This window comes from Marmota marmota, unplaced genomic scaffold (assembly GCF_001458135.2).
Source record: "Marmota marmota marmota unplaced genomic scaffold, marMar, whole genome shotgun sequence".
NCBI classification, from domain to species: domain Eukaryota; kingdom Metazoa; phylum Chordata; class Mammalia; order Rodentia; family Sciuridae; genus Marmota; species Marmota marmota.
Window position 1 is genome coordinate 8,504,003 of NW_026000185.1, and position 15,619 is coordinate 8,519,621.

General features: G+C 43.6%; 1 protein-coding gene and 1 long non-coding RNA gene across 7 annotated transcripts in view; one reads left to right on the forward strand and one right to left on the reverse strand.

Moving 5' to 3' along the window:
• Positions 1-10,223, reverse strand: part of Rab11fip3 (RAB11 family interacting protein 3) — a 61,614-nt gene extending 51,391 nt beyond the window's left edge. For all 5 annotated transcript variants that reach the window (XM_048789488.1, XM_048789487.1, XM_048789486.1 and 2 more), the window contains exon 1: positions 10,055-10,223. In XM_048789488.1, coding sequence (XP_048645445.1) covers positions 10,055-10,099 — 45 coding nt within the window. In that variant the 5' untranslated portion in view covers positions 10,100-10,223. The remainder of the gene's footprint in view (positions 1-10,054) is intronic.
• A 572-nt stretch (positions 10,224-10,795) lies between these two features.
• LOC125612319 lies at positions 10,796-15,593 on the forward strand. Of its 2 annotated transcripts, XR_007342646.1 has the most exons (3): positions 10,796-10,977; positions 14,160-14,285; positions 15,340-15,593. It is a non-coding gene; the product is annotated as an uncharacterized LOC125612319 (long non-coding RNA). The 2 variants fall into 2 exon arrangements; XR_007342645.1 differs by lacking the exon at positions 10,796-10,977 and having other exon boundaries at positions 14,048-14,285.
• Positions 15,594-15,619: the final 26 nt, after the last annotated feature.

Sequence of the window (15,619 nt, forward strand, 5' to 3'; positions counted from 1 at the left end):
GGGAGGGAAGGGGGAGGGGAAGGGAAGGGGGAGGGGAAGGGGGAGGGGAGGGGAGGGGGAAGGGGGGAGGGGAAGGGGGGAGGAGGAAGGGGGGTTTAGCTAAGCTGCTTAGAGTCTTACTAAATTGCCCAGTCTGGGCTCAAAACTTCCACTCCTATTGCCTCTGTCTCCTGAGTAACTGAGATTACAGGTAAATGGTATCACACCCAATATCATTATTGTTTTTTGATGCTCAAAATGTCTCAGTTTGGCCATGGGAACTCCTCTAAGTGGCTCTTTTGTTGATATGTCCCCCATCAATTTCTGATCACTTTCTTGTTTTCTGGTACAAGAAAATTCACACTTGGGGCTGGGAATGTGGCTCAAATGTGCATGAGGCACTGCGTTCGATTCTCAGCACCACATAAAAATAAAAATAAAGATATTGTGTCCACCTAAAACTAAAAAATAAATATTAAAAAAAAAAAAGAAAAGAAAAGAAAATTCACACTTGCCTGCTCAGAGCCTAGAATAAGTCATTTATTTATTTATTTCTCTAAGGCTCCCTGGACCCCTTACGAGAAATAATTTTTGGTACACATCACCTGGAGAACAGGTAGGTGTCACTGCTCCTGGACCTTCAATATTTTTATCATAACTGATACTGATACCTCCAATTTAAATCTCAAGACCACAAGGTTCTTCCTCATTTTTTCCATACCACATTTTTATCTTCTTTCTCCAGGGAACCCTAGTTCCCAGAATCAATATGTTTATTACCTTCTCTACCCTAAAACATATGGGAAAGAATTTTAGGTTCACTACCTGACATGGCTATCAACAACAAACTACTGTGTAGCAAGTTTCTTTGTGTTCTTTTGAATGTATTCTACTAATCCTAAAGTACTATATCCAAGTTGCCTGAGTTACTTTAAACTATGGGTCATATGTTACTAATTCAATAAACATTTAGGTTCATTTGTTTCTATTTTAATTCACTTTTAGATTTTTTTCCCTATCATTGTATTTTGAATTAGTTTTGAATAGGTAGAGTATTTGCATGGATCAAAACCCAAAATTATGTAAAAAAAGTATTCTCAAAGAGAATTTCATTCATATCCAGACCCCATACACTGTGCCCCTAGTACTCAGATGTTACCTTTTTGAATTAAGTTTCTCAGATGTTACCTTTTTGAATTAAGTTTCTAGTCTATCCTGTCTAGGTTTCTTTCCTCCCCCACCCCCAGGGATTGAACTCAGGGATACTCCATCACTTTTTTATTTTGTGACAAGGCCTCACAAAGTTGCTTAGGGCCTCACTAAATTACTGAGGCTGACTTTGAACTTGTGATCTGAGTGCCTCAGTCTCCTGAGTCGCTGGGATTTCAGTGCCAAGGCCTGGTACTCTTCCTATTTCATTTTTCAAAAAGAAGCAAATGAACTATTTCCTCTTCTTTCTTATTTCATATTCTTTCCTCCTAATTTTTTTCTTTAGTCTGGCCTCACTTGGATGGACATCTACATGGCCCTCCTGGGGTGACCACTGCCTCGGGCAGGTCAGGATCAGAAGTGGGTATCAAGGAAAAGAGAGGCCTAGTCTGGGGCATTGGGGTCACAAGCTATGGCTTCTTGCACATCCCAGCCTCCTCTGCCCCAGCACTCGGGCCTAACCATGGAGGCTTGGCCTCCACTCTCTTGTCTTGTCTTTAACTAGTGGTGTGAACCATTTTTAAGTGCACGGTTCCCTTCCACTTCCACTGAAAGGCTCCTGTTAAACATCCGCCCAATGACTGCCATCTATGCTGTCTCTGGGAATCATGATCCCCACTCTTTGCTCCCACAAAGATGCCCTAATGTGTACTCCCTTGTCACTTACTGTATCCTTGCCTCCTCCCAGTTTACACGAAGGCCCTTCCTGTTCTCTACAGCTGCAAGTTCTCGACCATGAGACCTGGATGAACATCTAGATGGCTTCAATGTTTTACAGCACAGATAATGCTATGGAGGTACATCTTCAGAGTAGGTTACTAGGCATGATATTGCTAGGCCAAAAGGTAAATGCTCACAGACATTGAGAAATCCTGCTGCAAAGGGGCAGTGGGCATGAACAGCTCTAGGCACCTTTAGACAACTTGTGTAAAAGTTTGTTAAAAAGTCATCAAAATCAAAGCCAGGAACAGTGATGCATGCCTATAATTCCAGCAACTAGAGAAGCTGAGGCAAGAGGATCACAAGTTTAAGACCAGTCTGAAATTAGTATCAAAATAAAATTTTAGGGGCGGAGGCTGTGCTCAGTGGTAAAGTGCTTGCCTCGCATGTGTGAGGCACTGGGTTCAATCCTCAACACCACATAAAAACAAAGATATTGTGTGTTCATCTACAACTAAATAAATATAAAAATAAATAAATAAAATTGTAAAGAAAGAGCTGGGGATGTAGCTCAGTGGTAGAACACTTGCCTAAGCACACACAAACCCCTGGGTTCAATCCCCAGCACAACAACAACAACACAGATTTCTTAACTAAGTTGCCAGGAGCTATACATCCCTGAATCATCCTGAAGACATGGGTCAAAACTGGGTTTCACATCATTTACATGCAGAAGTGGTGGGCAAAAAAAGCTAGACCAAGGTGTGGTTCACATGCTCACTCCATTTAAAGCTAGCGATGCTCAGGTGCTCTCTGGCCCTGGACCTGTCTCACCCTGGACAGGCTTACAGCACCCATTCATGCTGCCAGGCCCCACTATGCCTCCCTGGAGAAAAAGGCAGCCCATACTCGAGGCTACTACATTCACCAGTACTCAGGGAGCACAGGAGACACTGAGAAGACAGGATGGCTGCCCATGCACAGCCAGGACCCCTGTTCAACATGAGCTCAAGCTGAAACACGAAATCAAGAATGTCCTAAGATTGCAACAAGAGTAATACCCCTTTGCCTAAAAGTGTGAAATACCTAGACAGGAAAATAAAACTATCTACTAAACGAATTTATTTTCCTCCCTCACCATGACCCAAAACCCATTTATCCTAATTTACTATCTTAAGGATTTTTGAAAATCACAGTGCAGTTACTATAACTCTTTCCATTAAGAATGTCTTTGAAGTTTCTTACCTTTACAGATAAGCATCATGTAAAGTATAGTGGAAGCCACATGCCTAGCTGGAAGCCAGCATTCAAGAATGGCAGGTACTTGCTTGGTTGCTTTTTTTTGATGGGAGTTTGAACCCAGGGCACTCTGCCAAAGAGCCATGTCCCCAGCCCTTTTTATTATTTTGAGACAGGGTCTCCTTAAGTTACCCAGGCTTCCCTAGAACTTGCAATCCTCCTGCCTGAGCCTTCTGAGCCACTGGGATTACAGGTGTATGCCACCGTGCCCTGCTGCAGGCATCTTGTAACAGGCATTTTCCCAAATAGCAATAAAAATTAATACTGTCTTCAATAAGCATCTGTACATGCTAATTTGATGTTCTATATAATTCTTTAATTTACTGGAAAATCTGAGTTTCTCTAGATGTGTTCTGTGTATCAACAGAAACCTTAATTAAGTCAAAGCAAAAACATGCAAATGTTTTATCTTCAGAGCTTAAGACACAAGCATTCCTTCAAGACTCGTCACATGCATGATTTTCACATTGCATACATTCCATCAGTTCAGCACACTGCTGTATTCACTGGTGAGTGCCAGTCAATGTGGCTAGAGTCTCTGTAATTATTACCTTCAAGGATTACACAATAATTTTAAGGGGTATCTAAACCTCTTGTCAGGTATTTCTACCATACCTAATGTTCAGATTGTTTCTGGACTTTAAACAAAATGAGCATGTGGAAGGGAAGCAAGTCACGAGCTTGGTGCCCTTTAAAGCACTGTCCACAATCTCTTTCTGTAAATTGGATTGTAAACTGCAATAGTCCTTAAAAGATAATTCTGAATCTTCCTAGGGACAAGTAAAGCTTAGGCTTCCATTAAAGTATATGTCTGAATTGATATTCAAGTATGCACTCTGTTTGTTTGTTTGTTTGTTTTTTGGGGGGTACTGGGGATTGAATCCAGGGGCACTTAAGCACTGAGCCACATCCCCAGCCCTTTTTGTATTTCATTTAGAGACAGGGTCTCACTGAGTTGCTTAGCACCGCTGCTGCTGAGGCTGGCTTTGAACTCACAATCCTCCTGCCTCAGCCTCCAGAGCCTCTGGGACTATAGGTGGGTGCCACCACTCCCAGCCAAGTACATATTCTGAATTGATAATAGAAATCAAACACAAAAGCTGATTCAAACTTGGCTTGGTGGCACAACACCTATAACCCCAGCTATTCAGAAGCTGAGGCAGGAGGATCCAAGGTCAGCCTCAGCAATTTAATGAGCCCCTATGTAAAAAAATAAAATAAAGCCAGGCACAGTGGCACATGCCTATAATCCCAGTGGCTTGGGAAGCTGAGACAGAAGGATAGAGAGTTCAAAGTCAGCCTCAGCAATGGCAAGGTGTTAAGCAACTCAGTGAGACCCTGTCTCTAAATAAAATATAAAAAGTAGGGCTGGGGATGTGGCTCAGTGATCAAGTGCCCCTGAGTTCAATCCCCAGTACCTAATAAAACAAAAAAGGCTATGAATGTAGCTCAGTGGTAGAGCACTTGCCTAGCATGTGCAAGGCCCTAGGTTTAATATCCAGTACCAAAAAAAAAAAAAAAAAAAAAAAAAAGAAGCAGCAGCAGATTCAAAGCAACAACCATGGGAATTACATCATTTTTGTAACATGAAACATGTTATATGCATCTTAATTTACATATTAATGTGTAAGTAGCTATCTCTGGGTGATAGGATTACAAGCAATCCTTGTTTTTTCTTAATTTACTGGTATTGTTTAGCTTTTGGAGATCAAACCCAGGGTCTTGTGCATGCTGGGCAAGAGCTCTACCACAGAGCCACACTCCAGTACTAGTTTGTGTCTGTGTGTGCATGCATGCATGTGCCTTCAGTAATGAGGCTTGAGCCCAACCCCACACCTTTTTATATATTTATTTATTTTTAATTTTTTAGTTATCAATGGACTTTTATTTTATTTATTTATATGTGGGGCTGAGAATCAAACCCAGTGCCTTACATATGCTAGGCAAGCACTCTACTACAGAGCCACAACCCCAGCCCCTTTTTATTTTTTATTTTGAGACAAGGTCTCACTGAGTTGCCCAGGCTGGCCTTGAACTTACCATCCTTTTGCCTCAGCCTCCCAAGTCTCAGATTTCAGGAATGTGTCACTGGGCCTGGCCATAGAAAGGCATTTTTTGAGACACTAACAATGCTGTGATAACCCAAGCCCAATCAGGAACTTCAACTGCCCCTTGGCAATTCTGTCGACACCCAGACTCAGAGTTATACACACCTGCTGGCTCACAAAAGTTCATACACTTCACTTCCGAGTCCACACACACATACTCTCATTCACATACTCACACTCAAGTCCAAAGTCAGGGTAGAGACTAGAAAGAACACTGAAGCAAGGAAAGGCACAATCCAGTATCCCCAGGAATTGCCAATTGCCCACTGGCAAGGGTGCAAGAATGGGAAACAGGAGACCAGCAGGTGGACACTCCTTCACCAGCCCACTCCTGCAAGCACTGATGAGGATAGGCAATACCCACCAAGATTACTGAAGGGTGCTCAGCACTCAGTGGCAGTTTTCTGAGAAGAATCACTGACTACTAAAATGCAATAGGTTAAGTGAGAATAAAAATCAAATGTGAAGAAAGTCTTTAGGGTTATAACTAATTCCTTTCAGAAGGCAGAACAGAAAGGAACCAACCCCTCCCCACACGCAGATTTCACATTAGGACCTCCACTGCATGACAGGTTGGTGGTCATTATCAAGGCATCAGCCCCCTCAGTGTGAGGGCTCCTGTCAATGAGGAACCTTCAGAGAAGTCAAGGCCTTGAACTTCACACCCACTTCCCAGGCACATCTGACTATAAATCCTGGCTTCAACATGCAACCATAACCCTCCCCTGTGGCTCTTTCCCCCTTTTATCTCCACACAAACCTAACACTGGGTCATGTTACACCACACTTGATCCACCAGCTGAAATAAGGAGACCCAAACGCCCTGATGCTGCTCAGAAAGAGGGACAAGGCAGCTGTCTGTATTATAAATGGGAGCCACTCCGATTAAAGATTCAGATAACCCACTTAAATAATTTAAATCCTGCCTTCATAAACAGGCTACACAAAAGACACTGGACATGCTGCCTCTGAAAATTAGACAAAACCCAAGATAACTGAGTTGCTACCATCAAAGACAATAATGTGATTGGCCTAGGAGTCTCACACAGTCAGTATTTTGAAATCCTAAGTACAGAAATTTATGGTCTTTACTGTTATTATCTGGCTTATCTGAACTGTCCCTAGGGATTTAGAAAAGTGATGAACCTTTAAAAAAGAACCCTTATCTTTTAGATATATATACTGAAGTATTTATGGATGCAACTACATGATGTCAGGAATATGCTTCAAAAATACAGGGAGGTCCTGGGTGCACTGGTGCCCACCCAGTGACTCAGGAGGCTGAGGCAGGATTGTGAGTTCAAAGCCAGCCCTAGCAAATTAGCGAGGCCTTGAGCAACTCAGCAAGACCCTGTCTCTAAATAAAATACAAAAAAGGGCTGGAAGTGTGCTCAGTGGTTAAGCTCCCCTGGGTTCAATCCCCTGTACCAAAAATTAAAAAACAAAACAAAACAGGGGAGGAACTGGGCAAAGCAGCACATGCCTTTCCTCCCAGTGACTTGGGAGGTTGAAGCAAGATGATGCCAAGTTCAAGGAAAGCCTTAAAAACTTAGCAAGCCCCTCCCTGTCTCAAAATAAAAATTAAAAGGGCTGGGGACGTAGCTTGGTGGTAAAGTGCCCCTGGGTTCAATCCCCAGTACCGAAAAAAAGGGAGAAGGAAGAGTTTATAGATAAAGCCAGATTGCTGAAACTGTGGAGACTAAGCAAAGGCTTGGGAGCTCACTAAACTATTCTGTCTAATTTAGCATGTGTTTCCATTTTTAAAAGTTTTTAAACTGGGCGCAGTAGTGCATGCCTGTAGTCCCAGTGGCTACTGGAGGCTGAGGCAGTAGGACCATGGGTTCAAAGCTAGCCTCAGCAAAAGCAAGGCGCCAAATAACTCAGTAAGACCCTGTCTCTAAATAAAATACAAAATAGGGCTGGGGGTGTGGCTCAGTGGTTGAGTGACCCTGAATTCAATCCCTGGTACCAAAAAAAGAGTTTTTAAGTAAACTAGGTTTGGTGGTACATGCCTGTAGTCCTAGCAATTCAAGAGGCTGAGGCAGGAGGATTGCAAGTTTGAGGCCAGCCTCAGCAATTTAGTAAAACTCTCAGCAACTTAGTGAGACTCTGTCCCAAAACTTAGGGGAAAAAAAAAAAGAAGGTCACAGCTCAATGGTAAAGTAACTCTGGGTTCAATTCCAAGCACCAAATAAATAAATAAATAGAACTCAAGATATCTATCATGGGCTGAGGTTGTGGTTCAGTGGTAGAGCGCTTGCCTAGCATGTGTGAGGCACTGGGTTCGATCCTCAGCACCACATATAAATAAATTAATAAAATAAAGGTCTATACATAAAAAAAAAGATATCTATCATGAGGGGTACCACTCCCACTTTTCTCTAAACTATTCCACTATCAAATATTCCTGGTCTTTGCTCCTCTATAATGTCTTCTGACTTGGGACTGGGAAAAAAAAAAAAGCAAACCTGGGTGGTAATGAAGGCTACTAAACCATGAACAAATAAAAAAAAAAAACAACCTCTCATTACACTGTACATTATCTGATCCAAAATAGTAACTAAGATAGCTCAAAGGAATGGAGAGCTTCTCACGACCACCCTGAAAAATTATCCAGTTCTGGGCACCTAAATCAGCCTGTACTGCTTCTTATAAGCAGTGAGAGAACAGACAGAAGACCACACCACAAGATCCCCTCCACACTCCCAACCCACCAAGTGCTGAGACACGCACTCACCCCCTCTTCAGGTTCCACCAGGAACCATCAAGCAAAGAATTCTGACCCATTTCTACTTTGTGATTACAAGCTCAGTCCCAAACAGAAATCCAAAATTTGTTCCACCGAGATCAGCTGGGAAGATCATGACAAAAAAAAAAAAAAAAAAAATGCTTCTAAAGAGAATTTCACAGAAGTCAGTATGATGAAACTTGGCAGAACATATTCTGAGCCACCACACCTAAGAAGCCAGCTATGGGTGAAGAGCCAATAGACCTAGTTCTTTCCCTGCTCTAGCACTATCTGTGGGTCTCTGGGAGAGCTACATAGCCTTCTGGGCTTCCAAGCATGTGAGCTGCAAAGTGGGGATGAATCCTGCTTGCCCAGTTCCCACCTTGGAGAACCATGGCACCTATTCAGTGAAAACACAAAAGGGCAGTCAGGTAAAGAAAAGCAGATGTGCAGCTGGCCTGACACTTCTGTGTTAAGGAAGCAAGAGGAAGTTTGGGGAGAGACACATCACCAGTGGCAAGAAGGTTCTTAAAAGAACCTGGGCCAGCAACCACAATTCAGCTACCTCCACAGAAAGTCATCAGTGACACATTTCTGCCAACTAGACCCACCCGAACAGTATAGTGCAGCCCAGAGTTAAGCAGGTGAGCACCTGGCCAACCTCCATACTGATGTGCAGGAGGTTGTAGGCCTCAATGGTACTGTGGGTACTGGGGTAAAGGGGGGGATACATGGGCCCCTTAAGAGTTTCTTTTTAGTTCTTCTTTTTGTTGTTGTTGTTTATGTTTTTGGTACCAGGGATTGAACCCAGGGATGCTTAACCACTGAGCCACAACCCCAGCCCTTTTTAATATTTTATTGAAGACAGGGTCTTACTGAATTGCTTAGGGCCTCACTAAATTGCTGAGGCTGGGTTTGAATTCACGATGGTCTCCCTCAGCCTCCCCAGTCGCTGGGATTGAGTTCTTAATGTTGCCGGGGCTCGGTGATGGGGCACCACTGTAATCCCAGCGAATAAGGAGGCTGAGGCAGGAGGATGGTGAGTTCAAAGCCAGCCTCAGCAATGGAGCAGCTAAGCAAATCAGTGAGACCCTGTCTCTAAATAAAATAAAAAATAGGGTCGGGATGTGGCTTAGTGTTGAGTATCCCTGAGTTCAATCCCCAGTACCACCCCGCCCCAAAAAAAGAGTTATGGTTGACACCCTCAGCAGCAGTGTGTCAATTTTACCTCTTGAAGACTCCTGGCTCCAACACCCATATGTATTTGAACACCCACTTAACAAATGTTTGCATGTGTAAGAAACGAACAACATGATCAGCACTTTGGGAATTTCCTACCACTGGGGCAAACCTTTAAAAGTGAACATGGGGCTGGGGATGTGGCTCAAGCGGTAGCGCGCTCGCCTGTCATGCGTGCGGCCCGGGTTCGATCCTCAGCACCACATACAAACAAAGATGTCGTGTCCGCCGAGAACTAAAAAAATAAATAAATATTTAAAAAAAAAAAAAGTGAACATGGTCTCCTGGTTGATGTCTCCGAGTCTTAAGAACACACACAGCCTGATGTCACCTCCACCTGAACTCCAGCAAGTGCTGAGGGAGACAGGAAGAGCTCAGTCTTGAGATCAGTGTCCCCAACAGCCACAGGCGGTGTGTGTGGGACCCTGTGCGCACCTGGCATCCGCAGTCCAGCTGAGCATCGCACCCCTATCGCAAAGGTGGACAAGGCCCTGGTGGAGTTCTGCTACACTTGGCACGTGGCCTTGGGCTCCCGCTCCTCCCTTCCCGCAACTGCTCACAGAAGGTACAGAAAGGAACATTTTTTATTCCTTCAGTAAGCGCTGTCTCCCAGACTAGAAAAGACGAAATCTAGAAGGACCAGTGCCAGGCATGCACAGCAGCCACCACGCTCCAAACAGGCGGCTAAGGGTCTGGCCTCTGCGGTGCTCCTTCCAGCGGCCCAAGGTGTGCACCGGGGGCCCAGCACGCACGCTGCTGGTGCAGGTCCTGATCCGGGGAACTCAGCCCAGAAAGGAAACGCCACCCGAGCTGAGCGAGGCCGGCGGGTTACCTGCTCTGCCCCGTAGACGGTGGCGAACTGGACGAAGTCCTCCATGCGGACGAAGCCGTCCCCGTCCGCGTCCAGGGCGTCGAACACAGCGCGGAGGCGCGCGTCGTCCTCCAGGCCGGCCGCGGGCTCGCCAGGTGGCGGCGGCGCGGAGCTGGGGTCAGCGGACTGGCCGGGANATGGTCATCATTATACAAAGTACATGTATGAAGACTTGAATTGGGTGTCAACATACCTTATATACCAATAGAGATAAGAAAAATTGTGGTATATATGTGTATTAAGAATTGTAATGCAGGGGCTGGGTTGTGGCTCAGTAGTAGAGCACTCGTCTAGCATGTTCGAGGCCCTGGGTTCGATCCTCAGCACCACTTAAATGAAATAAAGATATTGTGTCCAACTACAACTAAAAAATAAATATATTAAAAAAAGAATTGTAATGCCAAAACAAAAACGAAGTACATGTATAATCGCATAAATTGGCGTGAACATACTTTACATAGAGAGATACGAAAAATTGTGCACTATGTGTGTAATAAGAATTGTAATGCATTCCACTGTTGTATTTTTTTAAAAAAAAAGAAAAACAAAAACAAAAATCAACATGTTTTCGAGAATCAAAATTTTTTAATTAAAAAAACATTAAAATCAACACTGTCTAGCTCAGTCAGCTGTTCAGACCTGCCATGTCTTCTTTGTGGTCTGTTAAGTTACTTAGAACCTTGCTAAATTGTCTAAGCTGTCCTGAAACTTGCGATCCTTCTGTCTCAGCCTCAGTAGCTTCTGGGATTACAGGCATGAGGAGCTCATCTCTCTGGTCAGCCTCCCAAGCCCTTGGCTGTCGTTAGCAAGTGGCCTCTGTCCCTAGTGTCACTGTCATCAAAGGGACAGGTTCATGGACACCAGGCACGGCAGTGGCAGAACAGGTGAGCATCCCCTGCCCCCAGCGGGTAGCCAAATTTAGCGTTCCTGAACGAGTGTGAGCAATATTTTTCACACTTGGCCAACAGCTCCAGGTGCGGTTCCTAAACAGCTTTGGCAAGAAACAAAGGAACTGAACATGCTTCCAGGTGTACACACCAGGAGCCTGCTAATTAACTGAATCATCTCCCATGGCAAAATTCCCAACATGTAGCACCAGACTTGGTGAGTCTGGCTTTGAGAAAAGAAAGATGAGACTCAAAGTCAAGGGTGAAATGTTTTCTCTCATAAGTGGAAGCTAAATTAAAAAAAGGGGGGGGGTCTCAAAAATAGAAGGGAGATTAGTACAGTAGAAGTACACCAAGGGGAGAAAAGAAGGGCTGGAAGGAAGAGCAGGGGAATGAAATTGACTAAATTATTCTAGGTGCATGTATGAATATACCACAGTGCATTCCAATCTTAAATGTAACTATAATGCATCAATTAATGAATAAATGACCAATATTGTAGAGGAAGGGTAACAGACCAAGGAAGAGAGAGAAGGAGGTAGTCCAGGGGGATTGAAATGAAAAAAACTGTTATGTGCCTTTATGAATATGTCAAAATGAACCCTACTATTATGTATAACTGTAATGTTCCAAATCTCTTTTAGAAAACAAAAAGGTAAGGAGGGGTTCCCTTCTCAAACCTTATTGCCATTTTCTTGTAAGAGATGTGTCCATCCATGAGGAAGATGCTACATTCAAAGAAAAAATCACCCCCAGTTTTGTCAAGAGCTGGGCTTTAGCCAGGTAGCAGCCTCAGAGGCAGTTGTAATGAAGGATCAGCCTTTGTAAATGGGGTGTAGGTAAGGTAACAGCTCCCTCTGATCCTAGGTGCTAGATTCTGAGGGACAGGTGCTCCTGCATGCCAGTGCTGGAAAAATGTCCATTGCTTACCTGGTAGACCTGCCCAAGTGGAACCACCACGTGGAAAGTATGCACCTTCCTGCTAAACGGCCACGCCTGTGATCCCAGCTACTCCAGAAACTGAGGCAGGGAGGTCTCCAGTTCAAGGCCAGCCTCAGAAAAATAGCAAGCGCCTGACTTAAACTAAAAAATTTAAGTCAGTAAATTAAAAAGCTTTAAAAAAAAAGAGCTGGAATGTGTCTCAGTGGTTAATCCTGAGTTCAACCCCTCATACACACAAAAGGTCACTGTGTGAAAGATGAAAGGCACAGGTTCCTGTCCTCTGAGAGGACCCGCCCTCTCCCTTGAGAGTGTACCCCTTCCCCTTTCCTATTCCTTCTAATAAACTCATATCTATAACTCTGAAAGAAAAAAAGGCAACATAAGAAATGAAAAACAGGGCTGGGGTTGTGGCTTAGTGGTGGAGCGCTTGCCTAGTATGTGTGAGGCACTGGATTCGATTCTCAGCACCGTATATAAATAAATAAATAAAATAAAAAAATAAAATAAAGATCCATCAAAAACTAATAAAAAAATTTTTTTAATGAAAAACAGGGCTGGGGATAGAGCTCAGTTGGTAGAGTGCTTGCCTTGCATGCACAAGGCCCTGGGTTCAATCCCCAGCGCCAAAAAAGCGGGGTGACTCATAGTAGGATAGGGAGGGAGAACATGGGAGGATTAGATTAATTCTAGATAGGGAAGAGGGGTGGGAGGGAAAGTGAGGGGGCAGGGGATGATCAAGGATGGTGGAATGTGATGGTCATCATTATACAAAGTACATGTATGAAGACTTGAATTGGGTGTCAACATACCTTATATACCAATAGAGATAAGAAAAATTGTGGTATATATGTGTATTAAGAATTGTAATGCAGGGGCTGGGTTGTGGCTCAGTAGTAGAGCACTCGTCTAGCATGTTCGAGGCCCTGGGTTCGATCCTCAGCACCACTTAAATGAAATAAAGATATTGTGTCCAACTACAACTAAAAAATAAATATATTAAAAAAAGAATTGTAATGCCAAAACAAAAACGAAGTACATGTATAATCGCATAAATTGGCGTGAACATACTTTACATAGAGAGATACGAAAAATTGTGCACTATGTGTGTAATAAGAATTGTAATGCATTCCACTGTTGTATTTTTTTAAAAAAAAAGAAAAACAAAAACAAAAATCAACATGTTTTCGAGAATCAAAATTTTTTAATTAAAAAAACATTAAAATCAACACTGTCTAGCTCAGTCAGCTGTTCAGACCTGCCATGTCTTCTTTGTGGTCTGTTAAGTTACTTAGAACCTTGCTAAATTGTCTAAGCTGTCCTGAAACTTGTGACTCTCCTGCCTCAGTCTCCTGAGTCACTGGAATTACAGGTGTGGCCACCATGAGCAGCTCCCCACCTATTTCCTTGTCATCTTTATAAGTCAATTTGAGGGCATGGGGAATTGACCAGGGCTTCATACGTGTTAGGCAGGCGCCTTGTCACTGAGCTATGCCCCAGCCTACCACAAAGACTTAAAGATAGTTTGAGTAGGTAAATGAGGGTCTGTTTCCAAAGTGGGCACCAGCCAGCCAGCACTGAGGGCCGCATAGGGCTGGGTACCTGCACTGAAAGTCCTGCATCGTGGAGCTTACAGTTCAAGATGGAGCTGGCCCCATGGGAAGTTCCAGCAGGATGGGTAGAGGGCCTAAGTGGCCACAGTACTCTCCCTAGGAGGCTGCGGCCCAAAGGGGCGGAGCTCTACCTAGGTTTTGCTGTCTCCTGTTGGTTTATTTAAAGAAATGTACCTTTAGCTGTCCCTACTTCCCTTTGTTCTCTGGAAAGCCACCATATATGAAGTTTACCTTTGTCCCTCAGGCCAGCCCCTTCTCCTCACCTCTTGTTTGTGAAGGGGCTGTGGATCTGTCACACCCAGATGTTAAGGGCTGGTAACCATTTGTTCTTTTTTTTTTTTTTTAAAGAATTTGTTGCTTTTTTTTTTTTTTTTTTAGAGAGAGAGAGAGAGAATTTTTAATATTTATTTTTTAGTTTTCGGCGGACACAACATCTTTGTATGTGGTGCTGAGGATCGAACCCGGGACGCACGCACGCCAGGCAAGCGCACTACCGCTTGAGCCACATCCCCAGCCCAACCATTTGTTCTGTTTCCTCTTCCCTTTTCTTCCATCCTCAGTACTTTTACATTTAAAGCTAAATACTATATTTTGAAAATGGACCACTGGACTTTCTCTCTCTCACAGTGAATCAACAAACATCCATACCATGGAATACAGTTCAGGAATAATAAAGAAGGAACATGAACTCATACAGCATCATGAATGAATCTCAAAACATCAATATTTAAGAAAATGAGCCAGCAGACAAAGGTACTCATTATGCAATTCCAGTGCTATAAAATTCTAGAAAATGCAAATTCAGTGCCCAGTTCAATGGCCATACCTGTAACCCCAGTAATTTAGGAGGCTGAGGTAGGAGGATTGTAAATTCAAGGTCAGCCTGGGCAACTTAGTTATATCCTGTTTCAAATTTTTAAAAATACTGGGGGAATAGGGGAAAGGAAGAGGTGATGGGAATGTCTAGTAAATAGGACTGCAGTTTCCTGTGTTCAAATATGAATACATGACCAGTGTAACTCCACATTATAAGCAACCACAAGAATGGGAAGTTTTACTCCATGTATGTATGATGTCAGAATACATTCTGCTGTCATATATAACTAAAAAGAACAGATAAATAAAAAAGAAAATAATAAATAAAATGAAAAGAGCTAGGGATGTAGCTCAGTGTTAGAGTGCCCCTGGGTTCAATCCTCAGGGTTGTGGGGTGGAAGGAAGTAAGGAAAAAAAATAAAAAGAGCTGGGGTTATAGCTTAGTGGCAGAGCACTTGCCTTGTACATGTGAGGCACTGGGTTCAATCCTCAGCACCACGTTAAAAAAAAAAAAAAGAAAGAACTATAGGGACAGCGAACAGATTAGAGGTCACCTGATGATAGGGCAGAAGTGAGAGGAAGACATGACCAGCAGGCAAAGACTGGACAGGTGATGTGCATGCTCATAACCTTGACTGTGACGTCTCAGGGGCCCAAATACCTGTCACAACTCGTTCAAGAATACACTCTGCATGTGTGCAGTCTTTCATGTCCCTCATGTGAGAAGGCTGCCTACCTTGTGCCTTTTAACATGTATTCACCAAGCAAAGTGAGCAAGAAGTCAATTTTAGGTCTAGGTCACACTCCCTGCTGGCCTCTGCTATGTGTTTACTGATATTTTATTCAGTGGGAAGAAATTTTTTTCTCACCTTCAAAATTGGTAAAGTACATTTTTCTCAGAGTAAAAATAGAGCATGAGTTTGTAAGGTATAGTTTAACTCCTCCTGACTCAGCCCAAGGTTTTGCAGATTTTCTTATTTTAACATCTCAGTTGAAGTTGCTGGCACCGGCTTCCTGTGATGACAAAGCATCTCCAGCCACCCCGGAGCTCTTCAGAGCCCACATGGAACCCACCATGCCTCCCACACACAGTGCAGCCTGTGGGGAGGCTCCTAGCCCTGGAGCTTCCTTTCCATGGCAGCTCAAAGCTTTTGACCTGGGGCAAGGAATGCCTGTTCAGGTCACTGCCCAGTTCATTGTCCACATCTCATGAGATGCTAGGGAGTTAAAAGTTAATTTTTTATATCTCTGACACCTGTTTCTCATTCCTT